Genomic DNA, 16,380 nt, shown 5'->3' with positions numbered 1-16,380 from the left:
CAAGTATAGCATTATTCTTACAGCAAGGTGAAACCTTTCTAGGTATAAAGCTGCTACTCTGTATGCCAGGCCCTAAATATGTTATTTCTAATCTTTAGAACAACTCAACAGGGTAAAGATTAGGATCAGAAAAATTAAGTAATAAGTTAAAGGTCAGCCAGCTAACCTGATAAGAGATTACTCAGAATCCTAATTATTACAACTTATGTTTATCTAAAACCTCTTGCCTTAAACGTTGGCTCTTCCCCAATTTCTTTCTCTCATGTTTTGACAGTTGTTTTACTCATTTTTAAAACTTTCCCATGAACTTGCTTTCAACTTACCTTCTTACTCTCTGTTCCCCCCACCCACCAAATATCTGATTTGACTTTCCTTTTTATCTGTGTCCACCTCCTTTGTAACCTGTGGCTTTTGGCCTGGGCTGCACAGATGTTGCTCAGATAGAACATATGTCTACAATCCTTTACATTCTGTCACTAAGACTACTCACTTAAAGGTGGAAGGTGGTCCAATTCTTAGAAAAACTGGTCAATTTTCAACAACTAACAGCCTCTGATACTAAAATTGTGTGTGTGTGTGTGTGTGTGTGTGTGTGTGTGTATGATTATATATGTATATGAAACATATATAAGATTATATATGTATATGAAAATATATATGTGTATATGTAAATATAAAAACCAAGTGACTGGAATGACGGAATGACTAGAACGACCCGGAACAACCAGAACTACCCCAACTCCCTGTGGCCCCCCCCCCCCAGTTGGCCCCACCGCTATTGACCTTCCCCACCCTGATTGGGGGTAGGGCTGGTGTCCCAAATAACTTCTATTTCTTATATATTTAAGGCCTGTCACCTATGTCGAGGTGCGGGAGGTTCCCATATAGGTGCTGCTCCTAAGTGGGACATGCACAGGTGGTCTGGACCATCCGCTTGAGGCTTGTGCCAATACCTTCTGGTCAGACACTTTCACAGATACAGCACCAAGATCTGAGACTAGCTGGAAAAATTACAAACAGGTTAGATGCAAGCACACAGGGGGTTTATTTACCAGTTCCTGATGAGTCTCAGATGCCGGGAAGGATCCACCCTGCGATTCTCGCTGACACACACAAAGGGGTAGATGGCACTGTTGGCTGCTGGCTCTTTCATCGATGGACAGTTAATTGGGCAGAGTTTCGTGCTGGGAACCAAGAGGTGAGCACACACAGGCCCTCACACTCTGGCAACAGGAGAGCTATGCGCTGGAGAGCGACATGCTGCTGGGTCCATCAGACTGTCTGGTTATATACCCCTCTGTAAGCATGGTCATCGTTGGTGTGTGCGTTATCAGCGGCTGCCATATGTGGACTGCCATTAGCAGACTCGGGGTCTGCTAATCTATGGGTATGTACAGGCTTTGGGCATTTCCATTAGATAGGTTGTTTACCAGTACTAGGGGGTTACAAGGGTGCATTCTTGGGTCTCATACAGTATTCCTATATCTAACATTAATTACTATAACAGTCCACACAGGGTTACATGCTTTAAGTCTTACATTCTAAGGTCCTAATATTAAGTACCATAATGATTACTATAACAGCTGGCCAGCCAACCTACCATGTTCCCTCCCCCCTGCCGGCCTGGCCCCAATGGCCCCCATTGGGACAGGCCAGCCAGACCCCACCCATGCACAAATCTGTGCACTGAGTATACGTATATATATTCCTAAAATCCTAAGTCAGCTGTGGCATGACGCTAATGACAATATTTTGCCACTTCTTGTTTCTTTGGATACTGATTTTATTATAGATTTGGTTATTCTGCTGTCACAGACTGAGAAGTCCAGCTCATTTCTTATGCTTTTAATACCAATTTGACTGCTTCAGAATGAGAATACAGCTTATTTCTGGACTTTTACCCATTTTATATCCCTCAGAGTAATTTAACTAAATATTTTAGGTCACCAGTACTTGCCATGAAAAAGATTATTTGCTGAAGGAAGCAAAGTATCAAAGTAAGGGTTAGACGTATCTCAGAATTGTGGCTTCAGTGCTTGTTATAAATATTAGAAAGCAATTAACATAATTAAAATATAGCAACATAGTCATTATCATTAATAACAGTTGGATACATAAAATAATGCTACCATATTTTCTATTTGAATTAGGTTTCTTTGTTGGGTTGGCACATTGGGATGGTAGGCTATTTGGTGGGGAGAAGCTTGTAACTTCTGGCCTTAGGAAGATGTAGGGAGGAAAAGGCACTTGTTGTTTATTCAATGGTTTATCCATGGCAGGCTCTATGCTAGGAGATTTAGCCTTGTGCATCCTCATGACACTCCTAGGAGTCATTGAAAGGCCACGTCATTTGCTTACCATCATAGAGAGTAGACTGACAAAGCAGAGAGTCACCGCTATGGTGAGTCAATGAGATACCAGTGTGTCTCTTCACTAGTGTGTTCTTCCCAGGCTTTGTGAAGGGGTATCCCCTGGGCCTACCCAGGGAACAGATTCCAGTGATGGGCTCTCTAATCTCATGTAATATAACCATTCTAAGGTTTTCATTTACATATGCCCTTTGATTCCTTCTGTAATATGATGCCACAGAAGTTTTGGCATCCTTACCTCATATACTATAAGACATTGTAACAAAGATTTGAGAATCCATGTCAGCAGAGTATCTGACAAACTCCTGGTTTCCTTGCCAGAATGTCAACTGGAGTCATGAATGAGTGCAACATGTTCATAAATTCTTCCCTATCCAGCCTTGTATTCCTCCATCCCAGTTCAATGCCTCGAAGGTACACTCTTACACATGCTCTCCTGGTTAAGGGCCAGATCCTCTAATTGGTTTGTAAGTGATTTGCTGTTATAGCTAGAATTCGAACTGTGCCGAGACCTGACCTTAGCTATTTTCCTGAAAATAATGATGGTACCGGGAACCAATTTTTGAGGAGTTAATATCTTGTGAGGTATTGACTCATATAAGGTATTTGTTGATTCTCTATGCAAGGGAGGCTGCATTCCTCTGGCAAGAGGGAGCTACTACTTTTGCCCATATGGAGCTTTCAGGGAAATGTAGGTGCTCAAGATTTTCAGGCTTATGCACCAATTATTCCAGCTCGAAAGGGTCCAACACAATTAAATCTGGGACTGATTTTCAGCACAATCTATAATAGATACAGGATTTCCTTAAACGTTGCCATTAATGTCTGTTGGCTTTCATGGTATAGTTGGAGTAGGTATTTGGTTGTCCTAAGCTTATTACTTTCTTCTGTCAAATTCCCAGAGCAGTTAACCAGCCAATTTTACATGTGTAATTACCATTCCTCTCATACTACTGAAGTGTCACAACCACCTGATTACTCAACACCTCACCATCCACCTTTATCTCTTCACAATCAATGACAGGTGAGATTCTTAGTCACTGATGCCACTGCCGTCCAAGGGTTATCACTACCCCACTTTCAACACACATTATCTTAACCTGGTATTCCTAGAAAGCAAAGCATAAGTACCTATTGAGACACATGATCCAGAGGGCTGGATTGAGGGCCAGGGAGAGCAAAGCAGGGAAATTGAAAGAGACAGAAACAAAGATGAATTGTCAGCTGGACAGAGATATGAGAAATATGTTGCTCCGTATGAGACTGAAGACCCACTTGAAATATGTTTTGGAGGACATCCTTCTGAAGAAAGAAAGCGGGGTGCCTTTATCTATTCATTCCTCTTGTTACAGAAGACCAAAGAAATACCAAGCACGCTTCCTAGAGAAAGGGAGGGACCCCGTTTATTAACACTAGTGGACTCCGGGAATAATTTCCAAATCAGAGTGAGTAACACGCAAAGGGCTTCACTTTTTATAACCTTCTGGGGCCTTTGTCTTGCAGATATGGTTCCGCCCCTTTCCTTGGCCTTACAGGAAGGCCCCCAGGTGTTGGTAGTCCCCAGGCCGTATTGGATGATCTGTCCTGGGGCCAGCGATAACGACCCCCCCCCCCCCCGCCCCCACCCCAGGGCAGTGCATTGTTCACAGTTTTTATGGCCTGACACGCCTTGCAAGACCAGTTTCCTCCTCAGTCTCAGGTGGTTAAACATTTGCTCCCCAAAGGATTATTCCTTTCACTTCTAGGTTGCATGTGCAGGAACTCTGAGTCCCCTGGCAGAGCCTGATGCAACACCCACATAGGAGGCAGAAAAGGCATGGGGGGGGGGGGGGGCGGGCAAGAAGCCCACTGCTGCATAGGCCCAATGAGAACAGCTGTCAGTTAAGAGGCAGGTTTAGAACCTTCACAGAATAGTCGCCACTGCTGTGGTTGGGATATAAGACAGATGAGGCCAAGGGAAAGTCTGAAGGGGTGTCTGGTAATCTCTTTGACTCAGTAATTGCGCTCTTAGGAACATAATCAACAGAAATGCCTACAGATGTGCAGCATTATTTGTAAAAGTTGCCAAATGGAACAAACCAAAGCCCATCACCAGGGGATGGAATGCACAAGCATAATGCTGAGCACAATAAGGCATATCAAAGAGAATATATACTTGATTCAATTTAGTTCAAGAATAGACAGATTTAAGACAAACGTCAAAAAGTGGTTACCTTAGAGCAGCGGTTCTCAACCTGTGGGTCGCGACCCCTTTGGGGTCGAACGACCCTTTCACAGGGGTCACCTAAGACCATCGGAAAACACATATATAATTACATATTGTTTTTGTGATTAATCACTATGCTTTAATTATGTTCAATTTGTAACAATGAAAATACATCCTGCATATCAAATATTTACATTAGGATTCATAACAGTAGCAAAATGACAGTTATGAGGTAGCAACGAAAATAATTTTATGGTTGGGGGTCACCACAACATGAGGAACTGTAGTAAAGGGTCGAGGCATTAGGAAGGTTGAGAACCACTGCCTTAGAGGAATAGAGCATATGGAGTGGATGCCCCTGTGCTGTTTTCCAGAACTTTAGTCCCAGGGCAGCCATCCTCCTGGCTACTGTGAGTGTTGGTGGCTTCAGCTCCCAGTGTTCCCTGTGCCTTGGTCAGACAGGCGCTATCTTGCCTGGGAGCTATGCCCCTCCCATTGAAACCAGACCTCAATTCATGACTAATTGACACAGGGACACAAAAGGCTCATTCCTTTGCCTCAGGTGAGACTAATTGTGATTCAGTTTTAGCTGGGTGCTCCTTGCTCCTGAGATCAGATCAATCTCTGCCTGAGGCCACATACTTTACCATTCTTTAGCATTTTTTCCTGCTCTGAAAAGTTTCTCCCACTCCTCTTCTCCTGGGAGCACTTCTCCTCGTGACCACAATGAAAAATTCCCATTTCAGGCTCTGATTCTAGTGAGCTGAGCTAACACAGAGTTGACCGTTGCTGAGAGAGACTCCAGAGGGGCCTGCTGTGATGTTGGTAATGCTCTATTTATTTTTAACTTTGTGATAACTCATTGATATAAATATTTATGACACGTGAGTTTTCTGCATTCACATTATACATCAATATAAAAATGTATCCTAGAGAGAAAGACTTGGCCAAACACTGAGTAATAGGAGCAGAAATTGAATATTGGGGACCAACTAGAATTGTAAGAAATATTAATCATGCTCTGTTAACCGTGAGTTTTGTTCTGATTAAAGAAGGCACATTCTAACCTGGTTGGGAGCTCACCTGGAAATGCAGCCCATCCTCCCCATCAGGGAGCTTCCTATAATCAGGGAAAGATTAACAGCCTTGTTGCAGAAACCAGAGCTGCCAGCCCTTTGAAGACCCCCAGCCTTTGTATATCACTAGCCCTTTGAAGGCTACCCGCCTTTATATACCCACAGGCCATTACCAATCTCCAGCCCCCATTATCTGTAAACTGTCCACTTGGCATATACTTCTTGCCTACTTCCCCATGTAATCTTTGTCCTTCTACCCAATATAGGCAGCTGGCTTATGGTGGGGTGCAGAGCAGACTTTTGAGGCTGACCTACTGCTTTCTCACACTGCCGGCAGTATTGGAATAAAGACTTCACATATGATTCAACCCTGTCTCTGCTTAATTGGCTCAAGTAGTGACAGGCAGCACGGACCCATTGATTGTCTGGTTACCTGAGCATCTTCTGAGCAACTCGAAATTCATGGTGCTGGAAGCTACCTGTATGACTTCTACGTATATAACACCCTCCCGAATTAGGCATGATAGACTAGACAGCACTTGCCCAGAAAAACTAGATTATGCAGCTTTAACAAAATCTAAAATCTTATGTGGATGCAAACTAAACCTGAGGCCACATACTAAACCTGACAAGCTCAGGGGAGGACTGCGTAGCACCTTACAAACTCAGAGACCTAAACTAACTACACAGGATAGTCTTAAATTGCAACTGTCTAACTAAAAGCAGTTCCTGGTGGATAGTCATGTCCTAGGTCGGTATTTTTTCCTAACAAAGATGAATCTTTACCTTAACTGAGACTGTCTGTTGTCTTTTTTACATCTATGATAACATACTATTATGGATTGGCTCAGAGAGATAGACCATCGACTCAGAATTTAAATTTAAGAGCTTTTATTAAGCTGGCCAGCTGACCACAGCGCCTATCTCCCCCTCTGGGAGCTTCGGAGCATGTGGCAGAGATTAAGGGTGCAGTATGATCCTTTATAGCAAAACAGTGTTAAAAAAAATACAAAGCATTTCATTAGCTGTTCCTTAGAAGTTCACAGAAAGTTCATAAGCACAAAGGGGAGGTAAACGGAGTCACACCTGGCTGGAGCATATCATAACATATTGTTTTTCTAAGACAATCTAGCAATTTTTCTCTGCTACGGTTCCTGACCCTAATACAATCGGTAACCTTTTCCAGGCCACAGTCCCTTCCCTCAACACATTCAGTAAGTTTCTCATGTTTCATTTCCTCGCCCTAGCACAATACCTGCTAACACACGTTTGGAATATCAAAGTAATTTCCTTTTTTTCTGGACCCCTCAAATCACAACCACGGAACCAGAGCAGAGACCACAAATCTCATTGTTATTGTATTAATTGTTGACTGCGAACTATCCTATTCCCACCATTGTAAAAGAAGTAGGTGTGTATTTCCTTTACTTTTTACCCAATCCCTGAGGTGTCCCACTTTGCTTTCTCCTGCCTTCCTAAGGTATCATCAATGGATTTCATGCAACCCCCTTATGCCTCCTCCTCTGATTCTAATGTATAAAGTAAGGTGCAAAACAGCCCTTCTCTGGAGCATTTTCTCCATTGGTTGAGATACTGCTTCCTGACAATTGTCATCAGTTTGGTTCAAACTCATAAAAATTCTTACAGGTTTGGACATTTCTTACATTGACACTTAGTAGCTTAACACAATAAAAGACTGAAGTTTGGGGTAACTGTTTGGAGTAGTGGCCCAGCAATTCAGGCTTCTTCCATCTTGTGGAAACTCTCCTAAGACATGCTTCTAAAATCAGCACAGAAGAGGAGGGAGACCCCTGGAGAAATCTGCACCAGAAAGCAAATGTTTCCATCTGGAAGTGATATTGATCACTTCCAGGCACAATCCACTGGCCAGCACTAGTCAGATGCCACTGCCCATCCCTCCCCACACCAACATCAGGAAGTTGGACTGTAGGAAAACATAACCCTCCTGTGTGCCTTGAAGAAGAGAGAAGAATGCACCCTTAGAAAACTCTACCATGCTGTTACTGCTTTTACCTAAAATTAATTTTAGAACCCTAATATGGAACATGGAAAATAGACTTTCTTCCCCTTCTATATGATATAAATTCCATAAGAATGAAAAATATTTGAAGTTTTTGTATTTCCAAATTTCCCACATGAACATTTTACATGGTTGTCTACTTCCCACTTCAAATTTGAAAATTTAGCTCTGTGAGCGGGGCATTATAATCAGTAATAAAAGTATTATAACTTAACCATAATAGAAAGTTTTTAAAATAGTAGAGACAAAGATGGCTTTATTATAAACATAACAGTTTATTTTCTGTAACAAAAGCTGTCCCTGGCATTTCAGGGTGATAGTAGGTAGTGGCTGCGCACTTTTTCTCAAGCTGCTTTTTCTCTGGTGTAGACTCGGATCTCTGCCTCTTTCTTTTTTGGGAGAAGACATTCATCACCGTGGCTGCTCCCAGGTTTAATGTAGAGTCTGACACTTTGTAAAAGAGCTTCTGTCTTTGCAAAACTGGCCCATATGTATCGATAAGCTATGAAACCTGACCTTTCTTAGCACTCATCTGTAGAACTAAGTGATAAAAGTACATAAAGTATTGTATTCTAAATCATGCAGAATGAGGTGTTAATAAAATTATACTAAATAGCTCAGAATTTCTAAAAAATATATGGCTTTTCAGGAAAATTCCTTCCTTGGGCTCTTGAAATATATTTTTCTGTTCAATGTTGAAACAGTCGATCAATTTCGTCTACAGTTGAACCAGCTGTTAGCTTTCTGGAGAGTCAAAATTCTCTTTGTTTTAGGATCAAATTTGTACTGCCTTGTTCCACGGAAGAAATAGAGAAATCCTAGAAACAAAACAAAAGATTACACAAGTCTCTTCTAGGTTTAACTTGAATTCTTAAAAAACCCAAGTCATTTGTGAGAACAAAATTTTTTTTTTTTTGGCATTTGCTGTTCTAAATAATAATACTGATGCTGTTTTATGGCAAGAAAAAAAAATAGAGGAAATAGGTATATATTCACTTACCATCTTTCTGGAAAACAGCATCAACTTTGTTGCCAATTCCAGGAAAGTTAGCTGCTATCTGTTTGGGATAACCTGCATCCATGGATCGTTGGTATTCATCATACCTGGTTCAGAAATGATTAAATGTGTCAGAACCATTTGTTAAATAAGCAGCCTTCTCAAAATCACTATAGGGCCGTGGTCGGCAAACTGCGGCTCGCGAGCCACATGCAGCTCTTTGGCCCCTTGAGTGTGGCTCTTCCTAAGCCTTAGGAGTACCCTAATTAAGTTAATAACAATGTGCCTACCTATATAGTTTTAGTTTAAAAAATTTGGCTCTCAAAAGAAATTTCAATCGTTGTACTGTTGATATTTGAGTTGTACTGTTGACTAATGAGTTTGCCGACCACTGCATAGGGTATTCACTAACAAGAATGTCATAAGAACTAATTCCATAGATCACGTGTACAATGCGGGTGGGGGTGGGATGGGGTGAGGTAGGATGTTGGGGAGACTAGAAGATTTATAAGATCCTTCTAAATCCAGCATCTAAATCTAATTTTCCAGGTGATGCCACACTGTGTCTTAGTAAGGTATAATGTAACTAAAGATAAGTCTCTTTTGGCTGAAGTAGCGCTCTCTCTCTCTCTCTCTCTCTCTCTCTCTCTCTCTTTTACTTCTTCTTTTTAAAATTCATCTCCAACTGACCCCTGGATTCCTGGGACAGCTATTACATGATGATTATTAATCAAAAGACTTGGATGCTTGACTGGCTACAGCCATTCATAGAAAAGGCAGCTAGCCAAGGCAATATGAGAATCATTTGTGAGTGGTTCCATTTAGAACTTTCCTTCTATGTAGAGAAATCTGGTGCCCTAACTTTTTCTTTACCTCCAGATCTTGTCAGCAACAAAGAAGTATGTTTTCCCAGAATCTTCCTCAAAAACAGCAGCATCGATGTTCTTCACACTTCTAGGGAAGCCAAAGGAACGATGGATGTCCTTGGGGTATCCGGGCAGCATTTGCTGCCCCTGAACGGCCCAGAACTTGTTGCCTGCCAATCAAGACACAGCGGTTAAAACACCCTGAGCACCAGTAGGCAGTGAGCAGATTTCTACCTAAGTTAGTTTCACAGACTAGAGCAGTGTCCTGGCTGCACATCAGAATTAACTAGGGAGATCATTAAAAATACAGATGCTGGTATCCAACCACAGACAAATTAAATCAATATATTTTAAAAAGTGTTCTTGATGATTCTAGTATGCAGCATCTTTGAGAATGGCTGGTTTATGGGGTTGGAGACTTCTATCCGGAGCCAGGCATGGACATGACTAAAGAGTTCATGAGGCCACCTCAGGGATAGTCAATTTATGGAATTTCAGAACCTCTCCTGCTTTAATGTACATACAAATTGCCTGGGAAGCCCGTTAAAATTCAAGGAGGTCTGGTGAGACCTGACAACATGAATGAACCTCGAGGGCACTCAGCTGAGTGAGATTCTGTATTTCTAGCAAACTTTCCAGGCGATGTCAATGGTGTTGGCCTGAGGGTCACCCCTTGACAGCAAGGCTGCATGCAGCATCCCTATTTGCTGCCTAGGAGCCCACCCCCTCTGAGAAGAGTCATTTATATAAAAATAGCTCTAGGACATTACACAAGTCAAATGCTTCTGTTGCGTCCCCCCTACAGCATTGATCCAAGTCTCTGTATTTCATTTCTCAGCAGCCCCAAGAATGTAGAGAGGGTTTAAAATACATAACTAGTATTCATAGAACACAATTTCGTAAGTCTAGCGTCATAAATAGGCCAGAACATGTATATCTCCAGTCATATGCTTTTGATTTAAAATGACTCAGAAATGCACTGTGCAATTCTTAATTAAGGTGATGGACTCCCTTAATTGATTTGGTGAGATTTATATTTTTTAAATTCCTTGGAGAGAAAGGAGGTAGTATTCGCTTCTATCTCAGCCAATGAGAAATTAATTCATACAATCATTGGAAGCATTACCTTTGAAAAACCGGACTTCATCTCTATCTGCAAACTCATAAGCAGCTTGAAGTCCATTTGGCAGATTTGGCCAGAAGGTAGTGATGAAATTGAGCTCCGGTTCCGGGTGGTAATAACTTGTGCGTATGTAGAACCTGGTTTGGAAAAAAAAGAAAAGGGTTTTTATCTAATCTATAGCAAGTTATGGCTGATATCCAGCTCCTTCTTACTGCTGGCCTACTGGTGTGCTGGTAAATGTTTAACATCTGGCTCTCCAAGGTGAGGGTGGAGCGGAGTCCTGGTTTGTAGCATTTGCTTATTCCCAGGTTGGAAATATTTCCACAATGGCAGATTTGCGGTGTCACACCACTGTGTGGTATTTCTGCCACACAAATACATTAGGTATAAACAACCACAAGAATATAAATAAAGAGTAAAATGAGGCAAAATAATTACAAAAAGGTGAGTTGTTCTTTTTAATCCTTTCCTGAGTATATGTTTATTGATTTTAGAGAGAGGAAGAGAGAGAGAGAGAGAGAGAGAGAGAGAGAGAGAGAGAGAGAGAGAGAAACATCAAGTGAGAGAGAAACATCGATGGGTTGCCTCCCCATATGCGCCTCTACCAGGGATCAAACCTGCAACCTAGGTATGTGCCCTGACTGGGATTTGAACCCACAACTTTTTCGTGTATGGGGTGATGCTCCAAGCAACGGAGCCATCTGGCCAGGGCCAAAGAGGTAAGTTTGAATTATTTTTATTACCTTTGGTTAAATATAATTATAAATTGATGTAATTTAAATTTTTTAAATTCATTTTTAGAGAGAGAGGAAAGGAGAGGGAGAGGGAGAAGGAGAGAAACATCTATGTGAGAGCAAAACATTGATCATCTGCTTCCTGCATGCCCCCCATCAGGGATAGAGCCCATGACCTAGGCATGTGCCCTGACAAGGAATCAAACTGGAAACCTCTTGGTGCATGGGATGATGCCCAACCAACTTAGCCACCCCGGCCAGAGCTAACTTAACTCTTAAGAATGTTTGTGTTTAAAAACCAGCTTGCAAAATTCTCAAAATTTAAAACTCGGCTTTGGCGAGCCCTTAGGATTCTGCTGCAGCACACCGCTGGCTGGAATAAAGCACTAACACCCTACACTAGTGTACACTTTCAACACACGGGGCCTTCCCTACATCATGCCCTATCTCACACAAACCCTTCAGGAAAGCATTACTCTCCTTTTACAGGTAAGAAATGAAGGCCAGGGCGGCGAAGGGAGCTATCTAAGGCTGGGCAACTGTCGAGACTAAGGTTAATTTTAAGGTCTGGCAGCCCTCCCTTTGTCTTGCTTTGATTGGTGGTTTGCAATGTTGATTCAACAGTCCACAGTGACTGGGGAAACAGCAACACATATACTGTCACTGGCCCGTCAGAAGCATTTCCAGATTCAAGGCCAAGAAAGGACTGTGACAGTGGCCGTCAGAAATCAACCTCTAGATCCAGTCCTGCCTCAGTCCTACCTCAGCCTCTGTGAGATCTTGGAAGTCAGTTACTGTCACTGTTTCTGGTCTTCCATGTCTTCATTTGGTGATGTTTTCATGATCTCAGGGTCCCTTTAGTGCCTTCAAATCCTAGACTTGGTCCTACTCCTTGGAGTAATCTTTCATACACTTGCTTGGATAGGTGTTCTACTCCACCGAGAGCTTTCCTTAAGCACCATGTATTTCCTGAGCACCCCCAGCACTGAGTTGCACCCAGTGGCTTACATCCAGCCTTATCTTTTACACTCAAAACTAGTCCAGAAGGGGATAAAAAGCATTAGCAGTCCATGCCTTGCATTGTGGGGTAGATATGACCACGATGTATTAGAACCGCACCAACAACACTCCATAAAGAGTGGCTGAGGAGATTAGAGCCTTTCTGAGCACCCCTACTTTCTATGTGCTGTGGACTGCATCATTCAGAAAAAGGGTATCTAGGGATGATGCCTGGTCTTTTAGGAATCAGTACAGTGTGTAGGGCAGGCCTGTTCTTCATGTCTGAGGGTTCCCCAGCCTCCCTGAGGCCACATGCTGCACAGGGAGACCTAGGATCCTCCTCTGAGGAGTTGAGCACATTGTGTTTGCTCACATCTACCCAGAAGAGGGGCCTCCTGAACTCATGGGGATTCTCCCACCATGGCTTCTGCCCTTCTCTGGGTCTCTGGAGGCAACAGAGACCTGTCACCACCACAGGCTTTGGGAGGATTATCTTTTCCAGAATGGAAGGGGAGATACTTAAAGGGGACCAGCATGATGGTGCCATGAAAATAACTGATTTCTCTTAATAACTCACTATTATCATGAAGAATGTCATAAGTGATAAGAGCCCTGGAGAAGGTGTCCGAAGACCAACTTTGTATCCTCAAAGGATCTCTTTCCTTCTCTATGCCTTACTTTACTGATCTGTAAAATGGGATTATATTTACTGACTTTCTGCTGCAGTGTTTTGGTGTTTGGGTTTTTTTCTGATAGTCAAATGGCAGAATACATGTGGGAAAACGAAGTTGTTATAAATTAATTAGGTTTGGCCTGATGCAAACAAGTGCTATCACATAATTATGTATGTAAACAAATGTAAGATAAGCAATTTGTGAGGCACAGTAGTGGCCCATATGGATCCGTAGTAGTGAATGTTGTTATTATTACAAACACCAAACAAGAAGAATTGATGTCTTACCTGTCTTTGAGAAACATCACTTCTCCTCGAATCGTAGTGATAGCATCAAAGGTTAGTTTACTATCACACACTTTCGGGGTTTGGGGGCCCATTGGCTGGTTAGGATTTTCAGAGCGTCCTAAAGAAAAAACAGATCTGAAGTTAGTGCTGCCTGGCTTGTGAAAAGGACATAAACAATGAAAGGCAGCTTCTTAAAAGACACTGTATCTCATGGCTGTATCTAATGGCCTCTTGTCTGTGATGGTTTTCTTTGTACTCACCATATATGGTCTGGATACCATCGATGTCATCCTGAGAGAGTTGAAGATCACTGTTGAAGGAGTAGCTGGGGAACATCAAAGCCCCGATATCAGTAGAATGAGAGAGTCCAAGAGAGTGGCCCAATTCATGAGCAGCGACATGATACAAGTTGTAATCTAAAAGGGCCAGTAAACCCATTTGCAATTACTTGAAATGTTTTCAGTTTTTAGATATTTAATGAAGCAGTAATCTACAACTCTACAAGAACTAATGCTCTTATTTTCTTCATAGCTTTTTAATATATATGTGAACTTTTTCCTAAGGTGAAAGGAATGTGTTAGTTAATAGTAAAGAGCTTGGTTAAAGCCTAACGTCTATGATTACCCTGGTATAATAAAAAGGCAAACTCAGTCGACTGAGGGTCTAGCACAGACTCATCAGTCTCACCAATGATTAGATAACACATATTTCACAGAGAAGCAATAGATTTCTATGAACACAAATTGTTTTTTCCTATTTACAAACCTGACACATCCTCCATGTTGGAAATTTTGAAAAACACATAAGCCTCTCCTCCCTTATTCCATATAATCTTACAACCACTATTAAATTTTGGTGTGTCTGCTAGTAAAAAAAATTTTGGGGGGGAGATGCCTATAGGTAAACCATTAGGATTCTCAACATTTTCTTAATAGAGATTTTAGTGTGGCCTATCTGTAGCCAATAAAATGCTGTTACTAACAGAAATATTATTTTCTTACCCTTTTCTAAATGTATCATGACTTTTCTTAATGGTAGTAGAAAATACATGCTTCCATTAATGCGTTCTTTCAGTTAAACCAACCAATTATTACATGCATCACAAAGGGGTGGGGAAAATTCAGAAAGGCAAGATTAGTTGACTTACTTCTGAAATCTTTGGTCCATGTTTCATCCTCATCAAAATGAACATCCCCTCCAATACGTGGGCCTGGCTGAAAAGCATGAGCAAGGATTCTTCCAGGTCCATCAAAGGGAGAGTTGTCACCATGATCTGCAAGAAACAGAATTCAACAAGTGTCCCCCTTGGTTTTTAGGGTAGCACGGGAGAGAAGCTTTTGCTTTGCCATGAGGCCAACAGACTTCTATCCAATGTGATATAATTTCCTCCCTTAAGCCCATAAAGTCAACACTCCTCTTAAACAAGAAACTCTAGCTGTGAAGCTGAAGAGATTTAGGGGCCAGGTGAAGTTAAGGTGAGAATGCATTCATGCCACAAGAAGAGCTTACCTCCCCTGACGAAGGATATCAGTATGTCTGCTTGGCCCTCAGAGACCTTGGAGAAAGTTAGGGGTGTGACAGCACTCCAGAGTTGAAAGGCTTTCTGAATGGCATGGTCCACATCTGCTCTTGACAAATCTGGTGTGTAATTTTCAATCCTAAAAATGAAGTGGAATAGAGACATATAAGACCTCACTTCTTACAGCTGTGATGGGAGTTGGCACTCTCCGACTGCTGCTCAGCCTCCTTACCTATAGGTCAGGTTTGTGTACTCCCACCGAGGGTTTCCCTCAGTGAGGACGAACGGAGCCACGTCTGGCACCCCACATCTGGCCTGCTTCATCACCTCCAGGGTTTCAGCATCTGGCTTCCCAGTCACTTTCAGCCCAAAGAATTCCTGCATTTTCTTCAGTTTGTCAACCATGAGGCTGCTCTTTCTGTTCCTTCCAATTTGTTCCCCATCACTCTTCAGGTCATAGAACTTCTCCAAGTATTGCTGGGGAAAGATAGTATTATTGTAACACTGGACAGGAAATCTTTCTCAAGATTGATGGTAAGACAGAGAACTACTTTGAAAAACTGTGTTTAGATTTCATGATCCTTATTATCTTTATCACTGCTGGGAACTGTAATTCAGAGGTAAATCTCCTTACCATCAGTTACTATGAAGTCAGAAATACAATCTGTAGAGCCAAATTTGCATACAGTTCCTTTGGTTTCCTTTCACCTCCAGCTAAAAAGGGAGCGTCTATGCATGCATACATACATGTTGGAGGAGAGTGAACTTTCTAACAATAATGCCTCTTTGTAGAAAATCCACCCTTAAATAACTACTACTACTCTGTTATACTGTGGAAAATGCAAATAGAGGCTTTTCCATTTCTGGCATTGAAATTCAGCAGTTACCTGGACCGTCTGCTCAGCATCCTCTTGCATTTTTAAAGGCGCTGCTGGGAAGCCATGAGACCCCACGCACCAGAGCAGCAGCAGCAGCAGGGGAAGGCTCAGCATGCTGACCTCTGTCTTCCTTCTCAGCTAAAGAAATCTGATGGCTCCCCACCTGCCTGCTGCTCCAATATCTCAGCTAGGAAGTTCCCTTTTTATAGAGAGAGCCCTTGCTCTTCCAGAAAGCCGGAAGTGGTCTGACTCACGTTTCATAACATCCTCTTGATTTACTAGTAGCAGTGAATCGCCTGAGCAATCATCAGAAATGATGACTCCAAGTAGATTATTTGGGTTCGCTTGGTGTTGCAATCTTATGATTAATATCAAACAGGGCGCGTGTGAAGGAGACACACTAAACCACGTAAACAGTTGTTTTCTTTCGTTTGTTTCTATTCTGTTTGAGAAAGGCCTTGTTAAACAGGACACGGATCACAGAGTATTCCATGACCTCTTAAGAACAGGTCTTGATTCTGCTTGTTGTAAAGTGATCCAGGTTGTACACACACCTTGCTTCCAGGGCAGAGGGCAGGACTGCTGACATCACAGGTTCTATGCCTATTCAG

General features: G+C 42.2%; 1 protein-coding gene across 1 annotated transcript; it reads right to left on the bottom strand.

Moving 5' to 3' along the window:
* Nucleotides 1–7,943: 7,943 nt before the first annotated feature.
* Nucleotides 7,944–15,966, bottom strand: MMP1 (matrix metallopeptidase 1). Its single transcript, XM_036324575.1, has 10 exons — nt 15,779–15,966; nt 15,124–15,368; nt 14,882–15,030; nt 14,520–14,645; nt 13,633–13,788; nt 13,373–13,490; nt 10,682–10,815; nt 9,563–9,725; nt 8,693–8,796; nt 7,944–8,510 (listed from the first exon to the last, which is right to left on the bottom strand). Exons 1-10 carry the CDS (start codon nt 15,881–15,883, stop codon nt 8,401–8,403), a joined length of 1,410 nt encoding a protein of 469 aa, XP_036180468.1. The 5' UTR covers nt 15,884–15,966; the 3' UTR covers nt 7,944–8,400.
* Nucleotides 15,967–16,380: the final 414 nt, after the last annotated feature.

The sequence above is a fragment of the Myotis myotis genome, unplaced genomic scaffold (genome assembly GCF_014108235.1).
Source record: "Myotis myotis isolate mMyoMyo1 unplaced genomic scaffold, mMyoMyo1.p scaffold_m19_p_10, whole genome shotgun sequence".
NCBI lineage: Eukaryota > Metazoa > Chordata > Mammalia > Chiroptera > Vespertilionidae > Myotis > Myotis myotis.
Note: the sequence above shows the minus strand (reverse complement) of the source record. Positions and strands in the feature narration are given on the sequence as shown.